Genomic DNA, 17,122 nt, shown 5'->3' on the forward strand with positions numbered 1-17,122 from the left:
TGATACAAACTTTAAAAACTGACATCACCACCTCCCCCCCCCCCCCCCCCCCCCAAAACCCATGGCTGGTGCAAGGGTATTAGGTGCTCTAGGCGAACCTTATAACCTTGTACAATGCCCCCCACTCCATTCCACACACAAAGTTAAAGAGTTATGCATTTATATTTTACATGAAAAATATCAAAATACAGTATTCTGAGGTAAAAATATCACTTACATTATATTTACATGCCAACCAGAAATCCCTGCAAAAAAGACATTTGGACCCCATATGGTATTAGGCCTATTATGATGTGTGTTGTGTGTGGGCTTGACCCTCTGAAAGCCTGAATACACTAATGCACTTCCTATTAGGAAAATGCCTCACCTCAGTCACACATGCAGAACATAAACAGTCCCTCACCAAATACTACAGAACAGAACAACCACATGTATGATTTTTTACCTGCTGGTGAGAAATTGTACATGTGCATGCGATGAAAAGAGCTCCTGACTTCAGTGCCGGGAAATATAGTGGAAACTATTCTCAAGATCAAAATTGTAGAGCATATAGAAAGACATGGTTTAATGGGACACAGTCAACATGGATTTACCCAAGGGAAGTCTTGCCTAACAAATCTGCTTCATTTTTTTGAAGGGGTTAATAAACATGTGGATAAAGGTGAACCGGTAGATGTAGTGTATTTGGATTTTCAGAAGGCTTTTGACAAAGTCCCTCATGAGAGACTTCTACAAAAACTAAAAAGTAATGGGATAGGAGGCGATGTCCTTTCGTGGATTACAAACTGGTTAAAAGACAGGAAACAGAGAGTAGGATTAAATGGTCAATATTCTCAGTGGAAAAGGGTAAACAGTGGAGTACCTCAGGGATCTGTATTGGGACCGGTGCTTTTCAATATATATATAAATGATCTGGAAAGGAATACGACGAGTGAGGTTATCAAATTTGCGGATGATACAAAATTATTCAGAGTAGTTAAATCACAGGCAGACTGTGATTCATTACAGGAGGACCTTGCAAGACTGGAAGATTGGGCATCCAAATGGCAGATGAAATTTAATGTGGACAAGTGCAAGGTGATGTACATAGGGAAAAATAACCCTTGCTGTAGTTACACGATGTTAGGTTCCGTGTTAGGAGCTACCACCCAGGAAAAAGATCTAGGCATCATAGTGGATAATACTTTAAAATCGTCGGCTCAGTGTGCTGCAGCACTCAAAAAAGCAAATAGAATGTTAGGAATTATTAGGAAGGGAATGGTTAATAGAACGGAAAATGTCATAATGCCTCTGTATCGCTCCATGGTGAGACCGCACCTTGAATACTGTGTACAATTCTGGTCGCCGCATCTCAAAAAAGATATAGTTGCAATGGAAAAGGTACAGAGAAGGGCAACCAAAATGATAAAGGGGATGGAACAGCTTCCCTATGAGGAAAGGCTGAAGAGGTTAGGGCTGTTCAGCTTGGAGAAGAGATGGCTGAGGGGGGATATGATAGAGGTCTTTAAGATCATGAGAGGTCTTGAACGAGTAGATGTGACTCAGTTATTTATACTTTCGAATAATAGAAGGACTAGGGGGCATTCCATGAAGTTAGCAAGTAACACATTTAAGACTAATCGGAGAAAATTCTTTTTCACTCAACGCACAATAAAGCTCTGGAATTTGTTGCCAGAGAAGGTAGTTAGTGCAGTTAGTGTAGCTGGGTTCAAAAAAGGTTTGGATAAGTTCTTGGAGGAGAAGTCCATTAATGGCTATTAATCAATTATACTTAGGGAATAGCCACTGCTATTAATTGCATCATTAGCATGGGTTTTTCTTAGTGTTTGGGTAATTGCCAGGTTCTTGTGGCCTGGTTTTTGGCCTCTGTTGGAAACAGGATGCTGGGCTTGATGGACCCTTGGTCTGTCCCAGCATGGCAATTTCTTATGTTCTTATGTTGCCAGAGGATGTGGTTAGTGCAGTTAGTATAGCTGTGTTTAAAAAAGGATTGGATAAGTTCTTGGAGGAGAAGTCCATTACCTGCTATTAAGTTCACTTAGAGAATAGCCACTGCCATTAGCAATGGTAACATGGAATAGACTTAGTTTTTGGGTACTTGCCAGGTTCTTATGGCCTGGATTGGCCACTGTTAGAAACAGGATGCTGGGCTTGATAGACCCTTTGTCTGACCCAGTATGGCATTTTCTTATGTTCTTATGTTCTTAGAGAACGAGTCCGATCTCTGGAGGCTAGAGTGGCAGATCTGGAGGAACTGAGGCAGACAGAGAGGTATATAGATGAGACCTTCAGGGACATAGTAGCCAAGTCCCAACTTCAGACTGGCAGCCCTGGTGCTGCCTTGGAGGAAGAAGGTCTCATGATTGGAAAGCATCAACCTGGTGCAGCAGGAAAGGATCCTGTAGCAAGGACCTGCTCTCCAGGTGATGAATGGTCCTTTCGCACAGAGGATATCTCCCCAAGGCCTACTCCCCAGGAGGGAAGGGTTAGGTCGGCCGTCATAGCTGGTGATTCGATTATTAGGAATGTAGACAGCTGGGTGGCTGGTGGGCATGAGGATCGCCTGGTAACATGCCTACCTGGTGTGAAGGTGACGGACCTCACGCATCACCTAGATAGGATTTTAGACAGTGCAGGGGAGGAGCCAGCTGTCATGGTACATGTGGGCACCAACAACATAGGAAAATGTGGGAGGGAGGTTATGGAAGCCAAATTTAGGCTCTTAGGTAGAAAGCTTAAATCCAGAACCTCCAGGGTAGCATTAGAACATAAGAACATAAGAAATTGCCATGCTGGGTCAGACCAAGGGTTCATCAAGCCCAGCATCCTGTTTCCAACAGAGGCCAAACCAGGCCACAAAACCTGGCAATTACCCAAACACTAAGAAGATCCCATGCTACTGATGCAATTAATGGTAGTGGCTATTCCCTAAGTAAACTTGATTATTTATTTAGAAATGTATTTAGAAAGTCTTCTATACCGATATTAGTGAGGACATCATATCGGTTTACAGCGAACTTATAGAATGGAAATTACAATGAACAGGGAAAGGGGAAGGGATACAAGTAGCTAGGGACAAGCAAGGAAATGAGAGAGCAAAATCGCAACGGGCAACATGAGGACATAATAGCAACAAATGGAGGAGCGATTATAAAATAAAGTTATAAAACGGCTATGTACAATGTAATACAGCTATGAACAATATTTAAGATGGAGCGACTATGTACAGTATAGAATAGAATCAGGTGAAAATGAGAGAGCAGGTCCTTGCTATAGGATCCTTTCCTGTTGCACCAGGTTGATGCTCTCCAATCATGAGACCTTCTTCCTCCAAGGAAGGGGTAACAGCCGTTAATGGACTTCTCCTCCAAGAACTTATCCAAACCTTTTTTGAACCCAGCTACACTAACTGCACTAACCACATCTCTGAAATGCGCAGGTCACAGAGGCAGGCAGAGTTCCAAAGTCTCAATGCGTGGATGAGACGCTGGTGCAAGGAAGAGGGATTCAGTTTTGTTCGGAACTGGAGAACCTTTTGGGGAAGGGGGATTCTCTTCCGAAGGGATGGGCTCCACCTTAACCAGTGTGGAACCAGACTGCTGGCGCTAACCTTTAAAAAGGAATTAGAGCAGCTTTTAAACTAGAACAAAGGGGAAAGCCGACAGTCGCTCAGCAGCACATGGTTTGGAGAGAGGAATCTTCAAAGGATACTAATGATGCATTAGAATTAGGGCATCCCGACAGTGAGGTTCCAATAATAAGAAAAGTAGTCCAAGTGCCTATAACTAAAAACTCACCTGAGCTAAAAAATTCTAAATTATCCCTATCAATTAAAAAGCAGAATGAAAATACAAATAAAAAACAAACTTTGAAATGTTTGTATGCTAATGCCAGAAGTCTAAGAAGTAAGATGGGAGAATTAGAATGTATAGCAGTGAATGATGACATAGACTTAATTGGCCTCTCAGAGACATGGTGAAAGGAGGACAACCAATGGGACAGAGCAATACTGGGGTACAAATTATATTGCAATGACAGAGAGGAGCACCCGGGAGGCGGTGTGGCGCTTTATGTCCGGGATGGCATAGAGTACAACAGGATAAACATCCTGCATGAGACTAAATGCACAATTGAATCTTTATGGGTAGAAATCCCTTGTGTGTCGGGGAAGACTATAGTGATAGGAGTATACTACTGTCCACCTGGTCAAGATGGTGAGACTGACAGTGACAGTGAAATGCTATGAGAAATTAAGGAAGCTAACCAAATTGGTAGTGCGGTAATAATGGGAGACTTCAATTACCGTGATATTGACTGGGTAAATGTATCATTGGTACATGCTAGAGATATAAAGTTCCTGGACAGAATAAATGACATTTTTATGGAGCAATTGGTTCAGGAACCGACAAGAGAGGGAGCAATTTTAGATCTAATTCTCAGTGGAGCACAGGATTTGGTGAAAGAGGAAATGGTGGTGGGGCTGCTTGGCAATAGTGATCATGATATGATCAAATTTGAATTAATGACTGGAAGGGGGACAGTAAGCAAATCCATGGCTCTTGAGCTAAACTTTCAAAAGGGAAACTTTGATAAAATGAGAAAAATTGTTAGAAAAAAACTGAAAGGAGCTGCTACAAAGGTAAAAAGTGTGCAAGAGGCATGGTCATTGTTAAAAAAAATACCATGCTAGAAGCACAGTCCAGATGTATTACACACATTAAAAAAAAGGGGGAAAGAAGACAAAACAATTACCGGCATGGTTAAAAGGGGAGGTGAAAGAAGCTATTTTAGCCAAAAGATCTTCATTCAAAATTTGGAAGAAGGATCCAACAGATGAAAATATGATAATGCATAAGCATTGGCAAGTTAAATGTTAGACATTAATAAGACAGGCTAAGAGAGAATTTGAAAAGAAGTCGGCCATAGAGGCAAAAACTCACAGTAAAAACTTTTAAAAATATACCCGTACTGAAGCAGGTTTTCATGGGTAATGATTCAGATGGACTGAACCAAATCACGGTGAACCTAGAAGATGTGGTAGACCTGATTGACAAACTGAAGAGTAATAAATCAGCTGGACCAGATGGTATACACCCCAGAGTTCTGAAGGAACTCAAAAATGAAATTTCAGACCTATTAATAAAAATTTGTAACCTATCATTAAAATCATCCATTGTACCTGAATACTGGAGGATAGCCAATATAACCCCAATATTTAAAAAGGGATCCAGGAAACTACAGACCAGTTAGCCTGACTTCAGTGCCACGAAAAATAGTAGAATGTGTTCTAAACATCAAAATCACAGAACATATAGAAAGACACAGTTTAATGGAACAAAGTCAGCATGGCTTTACCCAAGGCAAGTCTTGCCTCACAAATCTGCTTCACCTTTTTGAAAGAGTTAATAAACATGTGGATAAAGGTGAACCGGTAGATGTAGTGTACTTGGATTTTCAGAAGGCATTTGACAATGTTCCTCATGAGTGGCTTCTAGGAAAAGTAAAAAGTCATGGGATAGGTGGCGATGTCCTTTTGTGGATTACAAACTGGCTAGGGAGGAGGAATAGCCTAGTGGTTAGAGCAGTGGACTATAAACCAGGAGACCAAGGTTCAAGTCCCGCTGTTGCTCCTTGTGACCTTGCACAACTCACTTTACCCTACATTGCCTCCGTCAAAAACTTAGATTGTAATCCCTTTGGGGATAGAGAAATACCTACAGTACCTGAATGTAAACCAGTGTGATATCTCAATTTATTTATTTAAAAACTTTTATATACCGGTATTAGTATGCATACATCATACCGGTTTACAATGTAACTTTAAAGGTAGAAATTACAATGAACAGGGAGGGCGAACAAGGAGGAGTATACAAAGAGCAGGAGGTGGAGGAATTAAAGCAATAAATAAAAACTGCAACGGACTATTTACAGGAATATACAAGGCGTAGGCAAGATACTTGCAGAAGTCGGTGTACTTAAACACACTCAATTGAGATGAATGTCAGTATATAGAAATAATAAATAAATAAAAAAGATAGGAAACAGAGAGTAGGATTAAATGGACAATTTTCTCAGTGGATCTGTATTGCAAACCTTATTTTTCAATATATTTATAAAATGATCTGGAAAGAAATACGAGTGAGGTAATCAAATTTGCAGATGATACAAAATTGTTCAGAGTAGTTAAATCACAAGCAGATTGTGATAAATTGCAGGAAGACCTTGTGAGACTGGAAAATTGGGCATCGAAATAGAAGATGAAATTTAATTTGGATAAGTGCAAGGTGATGCATATAGGGAAAAATAACCCATGCTAAGGTTACACAATGTTAGGTTCCATATTAGGTGCTACCACCCAAGAAAGAGATCTAGGCATCGTAGTGGATAACATATTGAAATCGTCAGTTCAGTGTGCTGTGGCAGTCAAAAAAGCAAACAGAATGTTGGGAATTATTAGAAAGGGAATGGTGAATAAAACGGAAAATGTCAAAATGCCTCTGTATCGCTCCATGGTGAGACCGCACCTTGAATACTTTGTACATTTCTGGTCGCCGCATCTCAAAAAAGATATAATTGAGATGGAGACGGTACAGAGAAGGGCGACCAAAATGATAAGGGGAATGGAACAGCTCCCCTATGAGGAAAGACTAACGAGGTTAAGACTTTTCAGCTTGGAGAAGAAACGGCTGAGGTGTTTAAAATCATGAGAGGTCTAGAATGGGTAGATATGAATCAGTTATTTACTCTTTCAGATAATAGAAAGACTAGGGGGCACTCCATGAAGTTAGCATGTGGCTCATTTAAAACTAATCGGAGAAAGTTCTTTTTCACTCAACGCACAATTAAACTCTGGAATTTGTTACCAGAGGATGTGGTTGGTGCAGTTAGTATAGCTGTGTTTAAAAAAGGATTGGATAAGTTCTTGGAGGAGAAGTCCATTACCTGCTATTAATTAAGTTAACTTAGAAAACAGCTACTGCTATTACTAGCAACGGAAACATGAAATAGACTTAGTTTTTGGGTACTTGCCAGGTTCTTATGGCCTGGATTGGCCACTGTTGGAAACAGGATGATGGGCTTGATGGACCCTTGTTCTGACCCAGTATGGCATGTTCTTATGTCATTAAAGTAGAAACACAAATGCACAGACAAAAACTGAACTGAAAAGAAGCCACTCTATGCAGTGTAACAATGGAAAAACAGAACCATCACCATCCTTCAAACATCAAACAATAAAATCAAGAAATAAAATAAATACATAATCATTATAGTAAAAACATTCTAATATTACTATTTCAAAAAAAGCTGATGAATAAAAGATCAAATAATTAAAAACTCATATACAAGTTTTTTTAAATGTCTCAAACACCAATAAAATATTTATAAGCAACAGACACATCAAATAACACCTGAAAAATAAAACTAAAAAGAATGTTAAAAATTCATGCTTTCCCTACCTGGGAACTTTTGATTTCCAGTCATCCTCAGATTGTCGTGGATTAGTGGGAGTGGAATGCACAATCTTTCTCCTCTCTTTCTTACATACACAAACACATAGGGGCGGATTTTCAGAGCCCTGCTCGCCTAAATCTGCCCAAAACCGGGCGGATTTAGGCGAGCAGGGCCCTGCGCGCCGGTAAGCCTATTTTACATAGGCCTACCGGCGCGCGCAGAGCCCCAGGACTCGCGTAAGTCCCGGGGTTTTCGGAGGGGGCGTGTCGGGGGGGCGGGCCCGAACCGCGCAGCGTTTTCGGGGCATGTCGGGAGCGTTCCGGGGGCGGGCCCGGGGTGTGGCCGCGCCCTCCGGACCCGCCCCCAGGTCGCGTCCTGGCGCGCAGGAGGCCCGCTGACGCGCGGGGATTTACGCCTCCCTCTGGGAGGCGTAAATCCCCCAACAAAGGTAAGGGGGGGCTTAGACAGGGCCGGGTGGGTGGGTTAGGTAGGGGAAGGGAGGGGAAGGTGAGGGGAGGGCAAAAGGAAGTTCCCTCCGAGGCCGCTCCGATTTCGGAGCGGCCTCGGAGGGAACGGGGGTAGGCTGCGCGGCTCGGCGCGCGCCGGCTATACAAAATCTATAGCCTTGCGCGCGCCGATCCAGGTTTTTAGCAGATACGCGCGGCTCCGCGCGTATCTACTAAAATCCAGCGTACTTTTGTTTGCGCCTGGAGTGCAAACAAAAGTAGGCCTATTCGCGGAGTATGAAAATCCGCCCCATAACCTATACACACACACGCTCCCTCTCAGACAAACCCCCAGGCGTCTCCAGCTCTTCTTTGGTTGGGATCTACCAGCAGCCCCAGGCTCTCATCTTCATTTCATCTGCTGGCATGTTGGAATCCACCTGTAACGCCCATTCTCTCTCTCTCACACACACACACACACACACACACAAAACCCAGGCAACTCCCATTTTCCCTCTCGCTCTCTCTCTCTCTCTTTCTCTCTGTTACGAGCATGGGGATGCGGTCGCTTGCTCTAGAGGGATGTGAGCTCTTGGGCACGGTGCAGCTCAGGGAGGAGCCCCAAGACACACACTGTGGGAGGTGAGAGTGTCCAAGCATGGGCTGGAGCTGGAACAAGGCTGGATCAGGATCAAGACGGAACATCAAGGAACTGGAACCTGGCAAGCTAAGATATCCACTGGACCTGCATGCACAGGTGATACCCAGCAATGCAATGCTGGTCTCAAGAGTAGTCCTCTAGCCACTCGGTAGCCCTTACAGACTCACCGCTTGGGAATGATGAGTGCGTGAGGCCAGACGGACGCTGAGGGCAGGAACAAGATGAAACATGGAACTGAAGAACTTGGAAGACTCAGAGGAAGACTCGAGGAACTTGGAGGATTCAGATGGGAGGAGATTTGGTATTGGCCTATCTTGTTTCATTGGAGTGTTTCTTTCTCAGCACAGGGGAAGTCATTCTCAAAATCTGATCTCTACAGGCCTCCTCCAGAGATTTCCTCTGGCTTCATCCTCTCTATCTTTGGCTTCTAGATGGGTCAGTTAGTCTTTTGTCCTTTGCCCAGGTCCAAGGACCGATTTGCACATTAGGACTGCCACAGACCTTCTCCAAAGTTTTCTCTGGTTTCAGATCACTGTGATGCTTTTGGATCTCAATGCCACTATTGCTGGTGCAAATCACCCTTGTTTTGAAGCCTTGACATATTCTTGCCACTGTTGGTACTGATTTGCTCCTCTCATAGTACCTTGTGGTACTGATGACTCCATTTGGACTTATTTGCCCCATTACATTATTTGCCCTGGGCTATTCATGCCACTCTTGGTGTCTTGGAGGGCTCTTCCCTCTGCTGCTAATGCCTGTCTGCAAGTTTCACTAAATATGGATAGAAAGCCCCAATTTTACATCCCAAAATATGATACATTGTTTCCCCATTGACTTTTATGGAAAATAAATGGCCAAATGACACGAATACAAGATTTTTTTTTTTTTTTAGCCCTGAACTGAATAAAATGAATTACCAAGCCAAATGAACTGAATGAACAAAATAAACTGAACATTTTTTCATGAGCATCCCTAATTATAATATTTACCTTATAATCTTTTCTATCAATGAATATTTTTTATGATTATTTGCTGAGAGAATGTACCAGTTACGCTGAAACTCTAAAATGAGGGATAATTCCTGTGTTATATTCATATCTTTAGTAAAGAACAAGAACTTGTGAAAAGAATTATGGAGAAATCAAAAAAAATGGCAAAATTAAGAGTTTACTATTCTTAGAAAAAAATTGCAAAACATATCTACTTTGGTCAAATATTTTTGCACTAGATTTTTATAATTGTATTCAAACAGGCAAACAATTCTGAAATGTGTATATTTTGCTGCATTTACAATCCCTTATCCCTTTTTTTCTTAATATAAACTGGCAAAACATTGCAGAACTCTTGAATTTTATCTTTTTCTACCTTTTGCAGAGAAATCGATCCATTGAAACCTTACATGAAAACTTAAGCTTTACATAATATTTGCAAAACTGTTCATGACATGAAACTTTTGCTTTCCTACATCCTTGTACTGCTGTCATCATTTTTACTACTTTGCCTACAGTTTTTGTAATTTCCTACTGATCGGCTTCTCAAAATAAATATGCAGTCTGTCTGTCACCTTGCAACTTGGATTTGCAACAAGTATTCTCTGGTTACATGGTTATTGCCTCTCATAACTTGAAAAGATGATGTCCAGACTCAGTGGTCTAAATTAGCTCTCCTAGATTATGGAGCTACTTCAAACAATGCCTTGCTTTCTTTCTTAAAATGTACTGGAGGTCAAAGAATGTGAAAGACTTGTATTATACCATAGTCTTCATTTAGCCTTCTTACTCAGTGAGTTTGGAAAAGATTTCAAACTGGTTTTCAGCTGTAAAACCAGTATGATTCTCTTCAAGTATCATAAAATGCACTTAAAACTGTTTTCAAATGTATTACAATAACTTTATATGAGAACTGTGCTATAGACTATTGTCATAATTCTCCTTTCAGTATTATTTTCAGCATAAACATAATGCTGATCAGCTAGCTCAGCAGACTATATGCAGCAAATATGCTTCTCTTGTATGTCTTACATTTCTCTCTCACTAAACAAAGATAATGAAAGCAGATAGAGGCATAAAAATAGTATCACTATAAAGGGATGGATCTTAGTGTGAAACTGGTAGCTATCAAAGCAGTGTGTTAGGACAAATTGTTCTCTATTGTAATTTAATTATTTTGCTTCACATTGGAGGAAACAGTGGGTATGAGCACAATTTTTTTCCTCACAATCTGTATTTGTACATGACATCCGGAAAGCATAAAACATTTTTCAGTGAACATACATGGATATGTATTTTATTTAACAATATTGTAAAGCTTTTCACAGATAATTTTAAATGTCATTTAATGGTTGACTCTATCAAAGTATCAGATACAGCAAGGCATAAAAAGGACATCCACTTTTCTGATTCTATATCATTGGAGGGTTGCCTGAGGATTGTGCAGAAGCCTTAAATAAATTAATCTGGAATAGAGAGAGAAGCCCTGGAGATTTGTAGTTTGCCATTGTTTGATCATTCTTTTTAATGCATAGAGTTACGCTATTGAAAAATTACCCATCTCTTTATGTTCTCCACTATCGAACATAATGACCTCACTGGTTGTACATCTGATGTGATCCATGTAAAGAAGCAAACAGAAAATAACAGATCAAACAACAAAAAGCTCTTAATTCTAGCAGAAACCCTTCAAGGCTACTGCCCTGCTGCTCCCTGGCCCCAAATTTTGAGTGGTATCTGGCAAATATACACACACATATGTTGTTTATCTACTGCCACCATAGATAAATTAGTCAGCAGACATTTCCTTTTCTGCAGTGAGTGAGGTTTTTCCTGCAAATTTTCAGTAGTGTATTGCAGAACTGCCCTTCCCAAAGAGTGGCACATGTACTCAGAGGACCAAGCTGAAAAATCTGCAGCCACAAATTCAGACTTAGGAATCCTTGGTATACTTTCAAAGACAGCTTGTAAAATAAAGTAAAATATTCCAACATCATTGTGTCAAGTAATGATTCTTTCCTAGCAAATACCTCTCACATATTTTAAATGGAATTTTCCTCAACACATGGGGTTGATATTTCATTTATTCCCACAAGCAATGCCGGTGCGAGGGTGTCCTGCCACCCTAGGCGAAGACGTCATCACCCCATCATGTTCTCCCTCTCTCCCACTCTTTCCCCCCCCCCCTTCCCGATCAATTCACAGTTAACCACACCTCCAGAGCTCCGTTCCGCAATGTCGCTCACCCTCACCTCCCAGCGCATGAATCGTTCCTTTTCAAAAATGCTGCCCTGACATTGAACCATGACGCCCCGTCCACTTCTAGTGCCCTAGTTGACCATCTAGTCTGCCTAATGCCTCCTGCCGTCCCTGCCCATAAGTAAGCAAAAGCCAGTAAAATAATATATGAAATGCCGATGATAGCTGGTGAAAAATAAATCCCTGTCCCCTGTTCTATATACTCTTCTTTCAGAACCCCCTGAAAAAAGGAACACACAAAGTCACCATTGTAATCAAAGACTTTTTACTACAGTAGTCAAGGAACATTATGAGACAATATGTTAAATGATACTGAGATCACAGAATCTTTATCTGCTGTGATCATGGTTTGATGTATTGGTACGTATAGTCTTGTCTGAGTATATTAACATTGAGATGTTATTACTCCAAATGGTGAAGAGTCCATTTTGTGATAACTGCAGCTTTATAGATCAACTACCTCTCCATGAGCTACTCTTATTGTCCTGCATATGTACCCTTTTGTTTTTAGTAGAACAAGGACATTTGTCATTTTTATTTTATGATATGGACTGCCATTCAAATGAAATTACTTGTGTTTTTGAAATTTTCTTTTTTAAATTCAGATCTCCACAGATTATAGGTTTTCACTGTTTAACTATATGGTCAGGTTTTACACTAAGGTAGATCGCAGTTATGCTCTAGGCATGATGTCCAAATGTACTAGCTGTATCATGGACAAGTTTCAAGGAAATTCAACAGGTAGCAAAGAAACCATTTCCCCCCTTTGATTCCAATGTCAGTCTGCTGTCAGCAGGGGCCAACTGAAGCATCACTCCTGCTCACCCACAAAAAAATACTGTACTATTTCAGCAGTTCTATCTTTTCTTCACACATCTGTATAACCAAATATAGAATGCCTATTTTCTTAATGTTTCTTTTCATTTTAACTCAAAAACACCATCAGGACCATCATCTGACCACCTAAAACCAATACTACCAATAAACTAATAAAATATGCATATTATATTATTCTCTCATTTAATTTACATGCGAACCCAAGATACTCAGTAAATAAGTGAGATCCCAAAAGACTACTGGATCTCTACATAATTGGTAAGGCACTGCATCTACAGCTAAATACAATTTTAGCAAGAACAATTTTGTATGAACTCTGTTTCAGAAATATTTTGAATATGTAAACCTCTCTTACAAAACTGCACATAGCACCTGTACATTAAATGGAAAAATACATATGACTCAGTCACCATTGTATAATAAGATTTTACAGTGAACCTAAGAAGTAGTAGATGCAAGTTGTTATAACAATCATAAGACAAATATTAATGCCAAAAATAAAATTAATTCTGGGATGGTAGAAGTGACTCATAACCGGATGGCACCACAAGGTCAAAATCTACAATAATTTTATAAATTAATTTCTTTCTTTCAACTACCTGACAAGTAGTTTTCATTAAAACCCATTGTCTTAAAAAAGAATTGAAAAATGTCATTGTTTCTCTTAGGTTATTGACAGTTAACATTCACATATGCAATAAGAAGAATATTGTTCATTACAATAAGAAGTATTCCAATTTCTTTCAAATTGCCCACCATCCACAATATGTCTTCTCTAATGTCATTTTTATGATGCTGATGTGAACCATGAGAAATATCATTGGCTCTGTTATGTTCTTTTCAAAACATGGCAGCTGCTCTACTACTTAAAATAAAATCTCATTTTTGTCTCATTGAACTAATAGCATAAGGAATGCTCAGAAAGACATATGGCACTAATCAAATATGATACTAGCCCCCAAATTTGTAATATGTAATCAAGAGGTAGCCTTGGAATGCTTTCTTTACTATATATATTCTTTACTATATATATATTATCTGTCCATTGATGTGAGACTTTAAATGCACAAAAACCCTGGAACAATTTAATCATGTGGAAATTGTACTGCTATTAGCTATTGAAACAGTGCAGATGTCACTGCAAATTCACAGCTTCTTAATGAACAGGTAAATCATTAAGTAGGTTAGCACTTTTTTCATTATTATATATTAGTCATTGATTTTGATATTGATATTTAACCTCCATTTTGAATTTTAGTCACTGTTCAAGTTTAGTGACCTTTAATGATTGCACAAGTTTCATGTGGTTTTGTTTATAACTACGGTATGTAACAAGATTACAGTTACATATTTTTTACAGCCTTGTTTATTAAATAATAATAATTACTTAATATAACTGATTTATTGTACAAAAGCTACTGTACAACTAATGCTGCCACTTGGTATATATTTACATAACACATACAAAGGTATCTCTGCATGTAAGGTACAATGTGAAAATATTATCTGTTAATTTTATGTAATGATGATGCATGTATTTCAATGTTAATACATGTACTCTATGTTTCTCCTTCATAGTTTATTTCATAAATAAAATAATTCAAAAATATGTCCCTGCTTCAATAAATCTGAAATAATTGAAGTAACTGAAGTTGCATTTAAGTATCCACTTATAAGTACAGTCACATTTCATGTAAGATTATTTATGAACTGATCTTGTTCAGCTCTACTTTTCTACCTCTTATATTATCTTTGTGGTCCTTTTTTGATTCATCTGACACTAGAAAGTATTAGAATAAGAAATGTCAAACAGTGTGTGACTGTGTTGTTATAGTATCTCCAGCAGAGGACTATATTTGGTGGATTTCATCTTTTCATGAACTAACCGAAAATGGCACAGAACCTGTTGAAACCAGAAGATTAGGCAACAAATGATTTGAGTAGAAAAAAAAAAATATATATACATACATGCATACTGAGAAATGCACTTTAGATCTATCATCAGAAAGAGAGCAGCAGGCTAACAGAGTACCACAGTGAACAGAACAAGCTGAAACCTTCTCTGAAGGCTGCAATTTACAGTTCTGTATGTGGGGAAATTACATTTCGGCTGTATGTCTTTTTTGTTTTTGCATAGAATTAATAGCACTCCATGATGTGGTGTACACAATCTGAACTTCACAAATCTGAGCTATACAAATGCATTCCCTTGATTCAGAATGCCTTAAAAGCACTTTCCCTGATTGAATTCAAATGTAAGTAAAGAAGGTGAACTGTCCACTTCCTGAATGAACTATTTCTGGACAGTGTAAGCTGTTGGACAAAGCCACATTAAAATTAAGCTACACTGTGTACACCTGCATGTGTGTGAGTATGTGTGGATGAAGTCCTAAAATGGATTCTTATGCAATTTCAGTTCTATAGCCCCACACTACTTCATGTCATTTTTCTACATATAAACTGGAGCCCTTAGTCATCAGAAGCATCGGTGCAAGCCATAAATACATGCAAATGCCAAACCCTGAGATTCCTGGCTTATGAGGTTTAAGCTTGTTTAATGTACAGGTCTAAATGGTATTTATCACGAACAGAAATTCCTATATCGTATTGCCCAGGATAAAAAGCATCAGCTATTCAGCTATTCGTCAGAAGGCTGTTAGAGAGCCTGAATCCTAGATAAGCTAAATGAAACTGCATTTTTGCCTTCACAACACAGCATCCGTGTTTCTATTTATAGATAGGGGAAAAAAATCACTAATGGTTTTGCTGTTTGTGGATTGCCTATTACTCCTCAGACATATTTTCTACTTTAAGCCAGCTATTACTATTATTTCTTCAAAGGCTTTTCATTTTAAAAAATGTATATATGCAAATTAGAAAGGGGGTGGGGGGTTCACCATATTTAATCATGCACATGTGGGGAGTAATTGACTATATAGGAAAATTACACCTGGCTTATTGCAAAAAAAAAAAAATGATTTAACTGGCTTTGTAAAAAGAAAAATCTTCTTGAAGATGACAAGTATAATTTAAAGAAAGACTATCACCGGACACAAATAAATAAATAAATAAATAAATCCTTTCTCACAGAACTCTTTAATCCTGTCCTTCTAAAATTACTGCAAAAAGCACCTTAACTGCTAAAGAATTAAAGTGCATGTCTGCTGCTCTCAGGGTATAACATACACATTAAGACGGAGCTTTGATCATCTTTGTTATATATATATATATATATATATATATATATATAAACATATACTTCATGCACTATACACAGCAAAGATTGTCCCTTTGATCTCCACAATCTGCCACTGAATTTGGTAGAGATTTTCATTGATAAAAACAGGAGAAAGGAAGGAAAGCAGACCAACCTTCACAATGTACGTCACACCAGGTCCCAGGATCTTCTCATTCGTGTGCAGCCACCCTCGGGAAGGTTTATTGACAAAGCTGCTATTTTGATTCCAATCTTCATTGCCCGGATGGATTTCTTCAGTGCGTGGCTTTTTCCCTGTGCTCATTTTGCTCATGTCCTGCTGAGAGCACGCAGTAGCAGAGACAAGGTTGCATGTGCTGTCTGAAGAACCTGCTGCTGAGCTTGGTGCACTCGAGCTGCCCTGTAACTTGGAGACGGCGAGCTCCTTTACTGCAGAGGAGAGGTTCCTGATGCCTGTGCTGGAGAGCTTTAAGTGGGACACCTTCTGGATAAAGGTACAGAGAGTGGTGGCTCCATCTTCTTGATCTTTGTGGAGAACCTCGGTCGAGACCGGGTAAGAGGGCGTCGCTGAGGTTGTAGCAACTGCTGAAACCTTGCTGTTCATGGATAAGTTGTGTATCAGCTCGTCAACTGATGTCACAGAATCATTCCTGAAGCGGTTATACTTGGTCCGTTGAAGCATGCCCTTCTATCTGGTTTCCTGCATACGTTCCGATGCCAACCCAGAGAGACCCTACGTTAACATAGCCAGCAACACATAACACCGCGAGGACACACAATAAAATTTCGGTGCTACTAGAAAAAAAAAATTGAGGCTGAAGAAAACCTTTCCAAAAAAAAAAAATTATTTTTTTTTTGGTTCCAGGTTTTAAGAGTGGGTGAAGCAATAGTTTTCTATGAGATCCCAGTCCTGCCTAGAGCTGCCAAGTCGCTCACAGCATAAGCATGACTCACACAAATGAGAAGACCCTTTCCAACAAAAGGCTCAGTGAGCACTGTAAATCACTTCCTGTAGCACAAAACAGAAATCCACCCACTTACAGCACACTAGAACCAATCAATTCTCAAATTTCCTCTTCCTATCTTCTCAAACAGATATTTCCTCCTAACCTTTAATTTTTCCCCCCTTTTGCCACTAAAGGTAAACGTTTCCAACAAGTGAACTTAGCTTAATCTAAAATATTCTGTTCAGCTAGGAAGATTCTTCCGCAGTGTTTCTGAGCATGCAAAACGTCTCCCTGTTATATGCAAAACTGTGCAA

At 39.6% G+C, this 17,122-nt stretch overlaps 1 protein-coding gene across 1 annotated transcript in view; it reads right to left on the bottom strand.

Moving 5' to 3' along the window:
• SHC3 (SHC adaptor protein 3) overlaps window positions 1-16,543 on the bottom strand; it is a 311,762-nt gene extending 295,219 nt beyond the window's left edge. Inside the window, exon 1 of the mRNA XM_029618404.1 lies at window positions 16,016-16,543. Coding sequence (XP_029474264.1) covers window positions 16,016-16,543 — 528 coding nt within the window. The remainder of the gene's footprint in view (window positions 1-16,015) is intronic.
• Window positions 16,544-17,122: the final 579 nt, after the last annotated feature.

The sequence above is a fragment of the Rhinatrema bivittatum genome, chromosome 1 (genome assembly GCF_901001135.1).
Source record: "Rhinatrema bivittatum chromosome 1, aRhiBiv1.1, whole genome shotgun sequence".
Taxonomy (NCBI): domain Eukaryota; kingdom Metazoa; phylum Chordata; class Amphibia; order Gymnophiona; family Rhinatrematidae; genus Rhinatrema; species Rhinatrema bivittatum.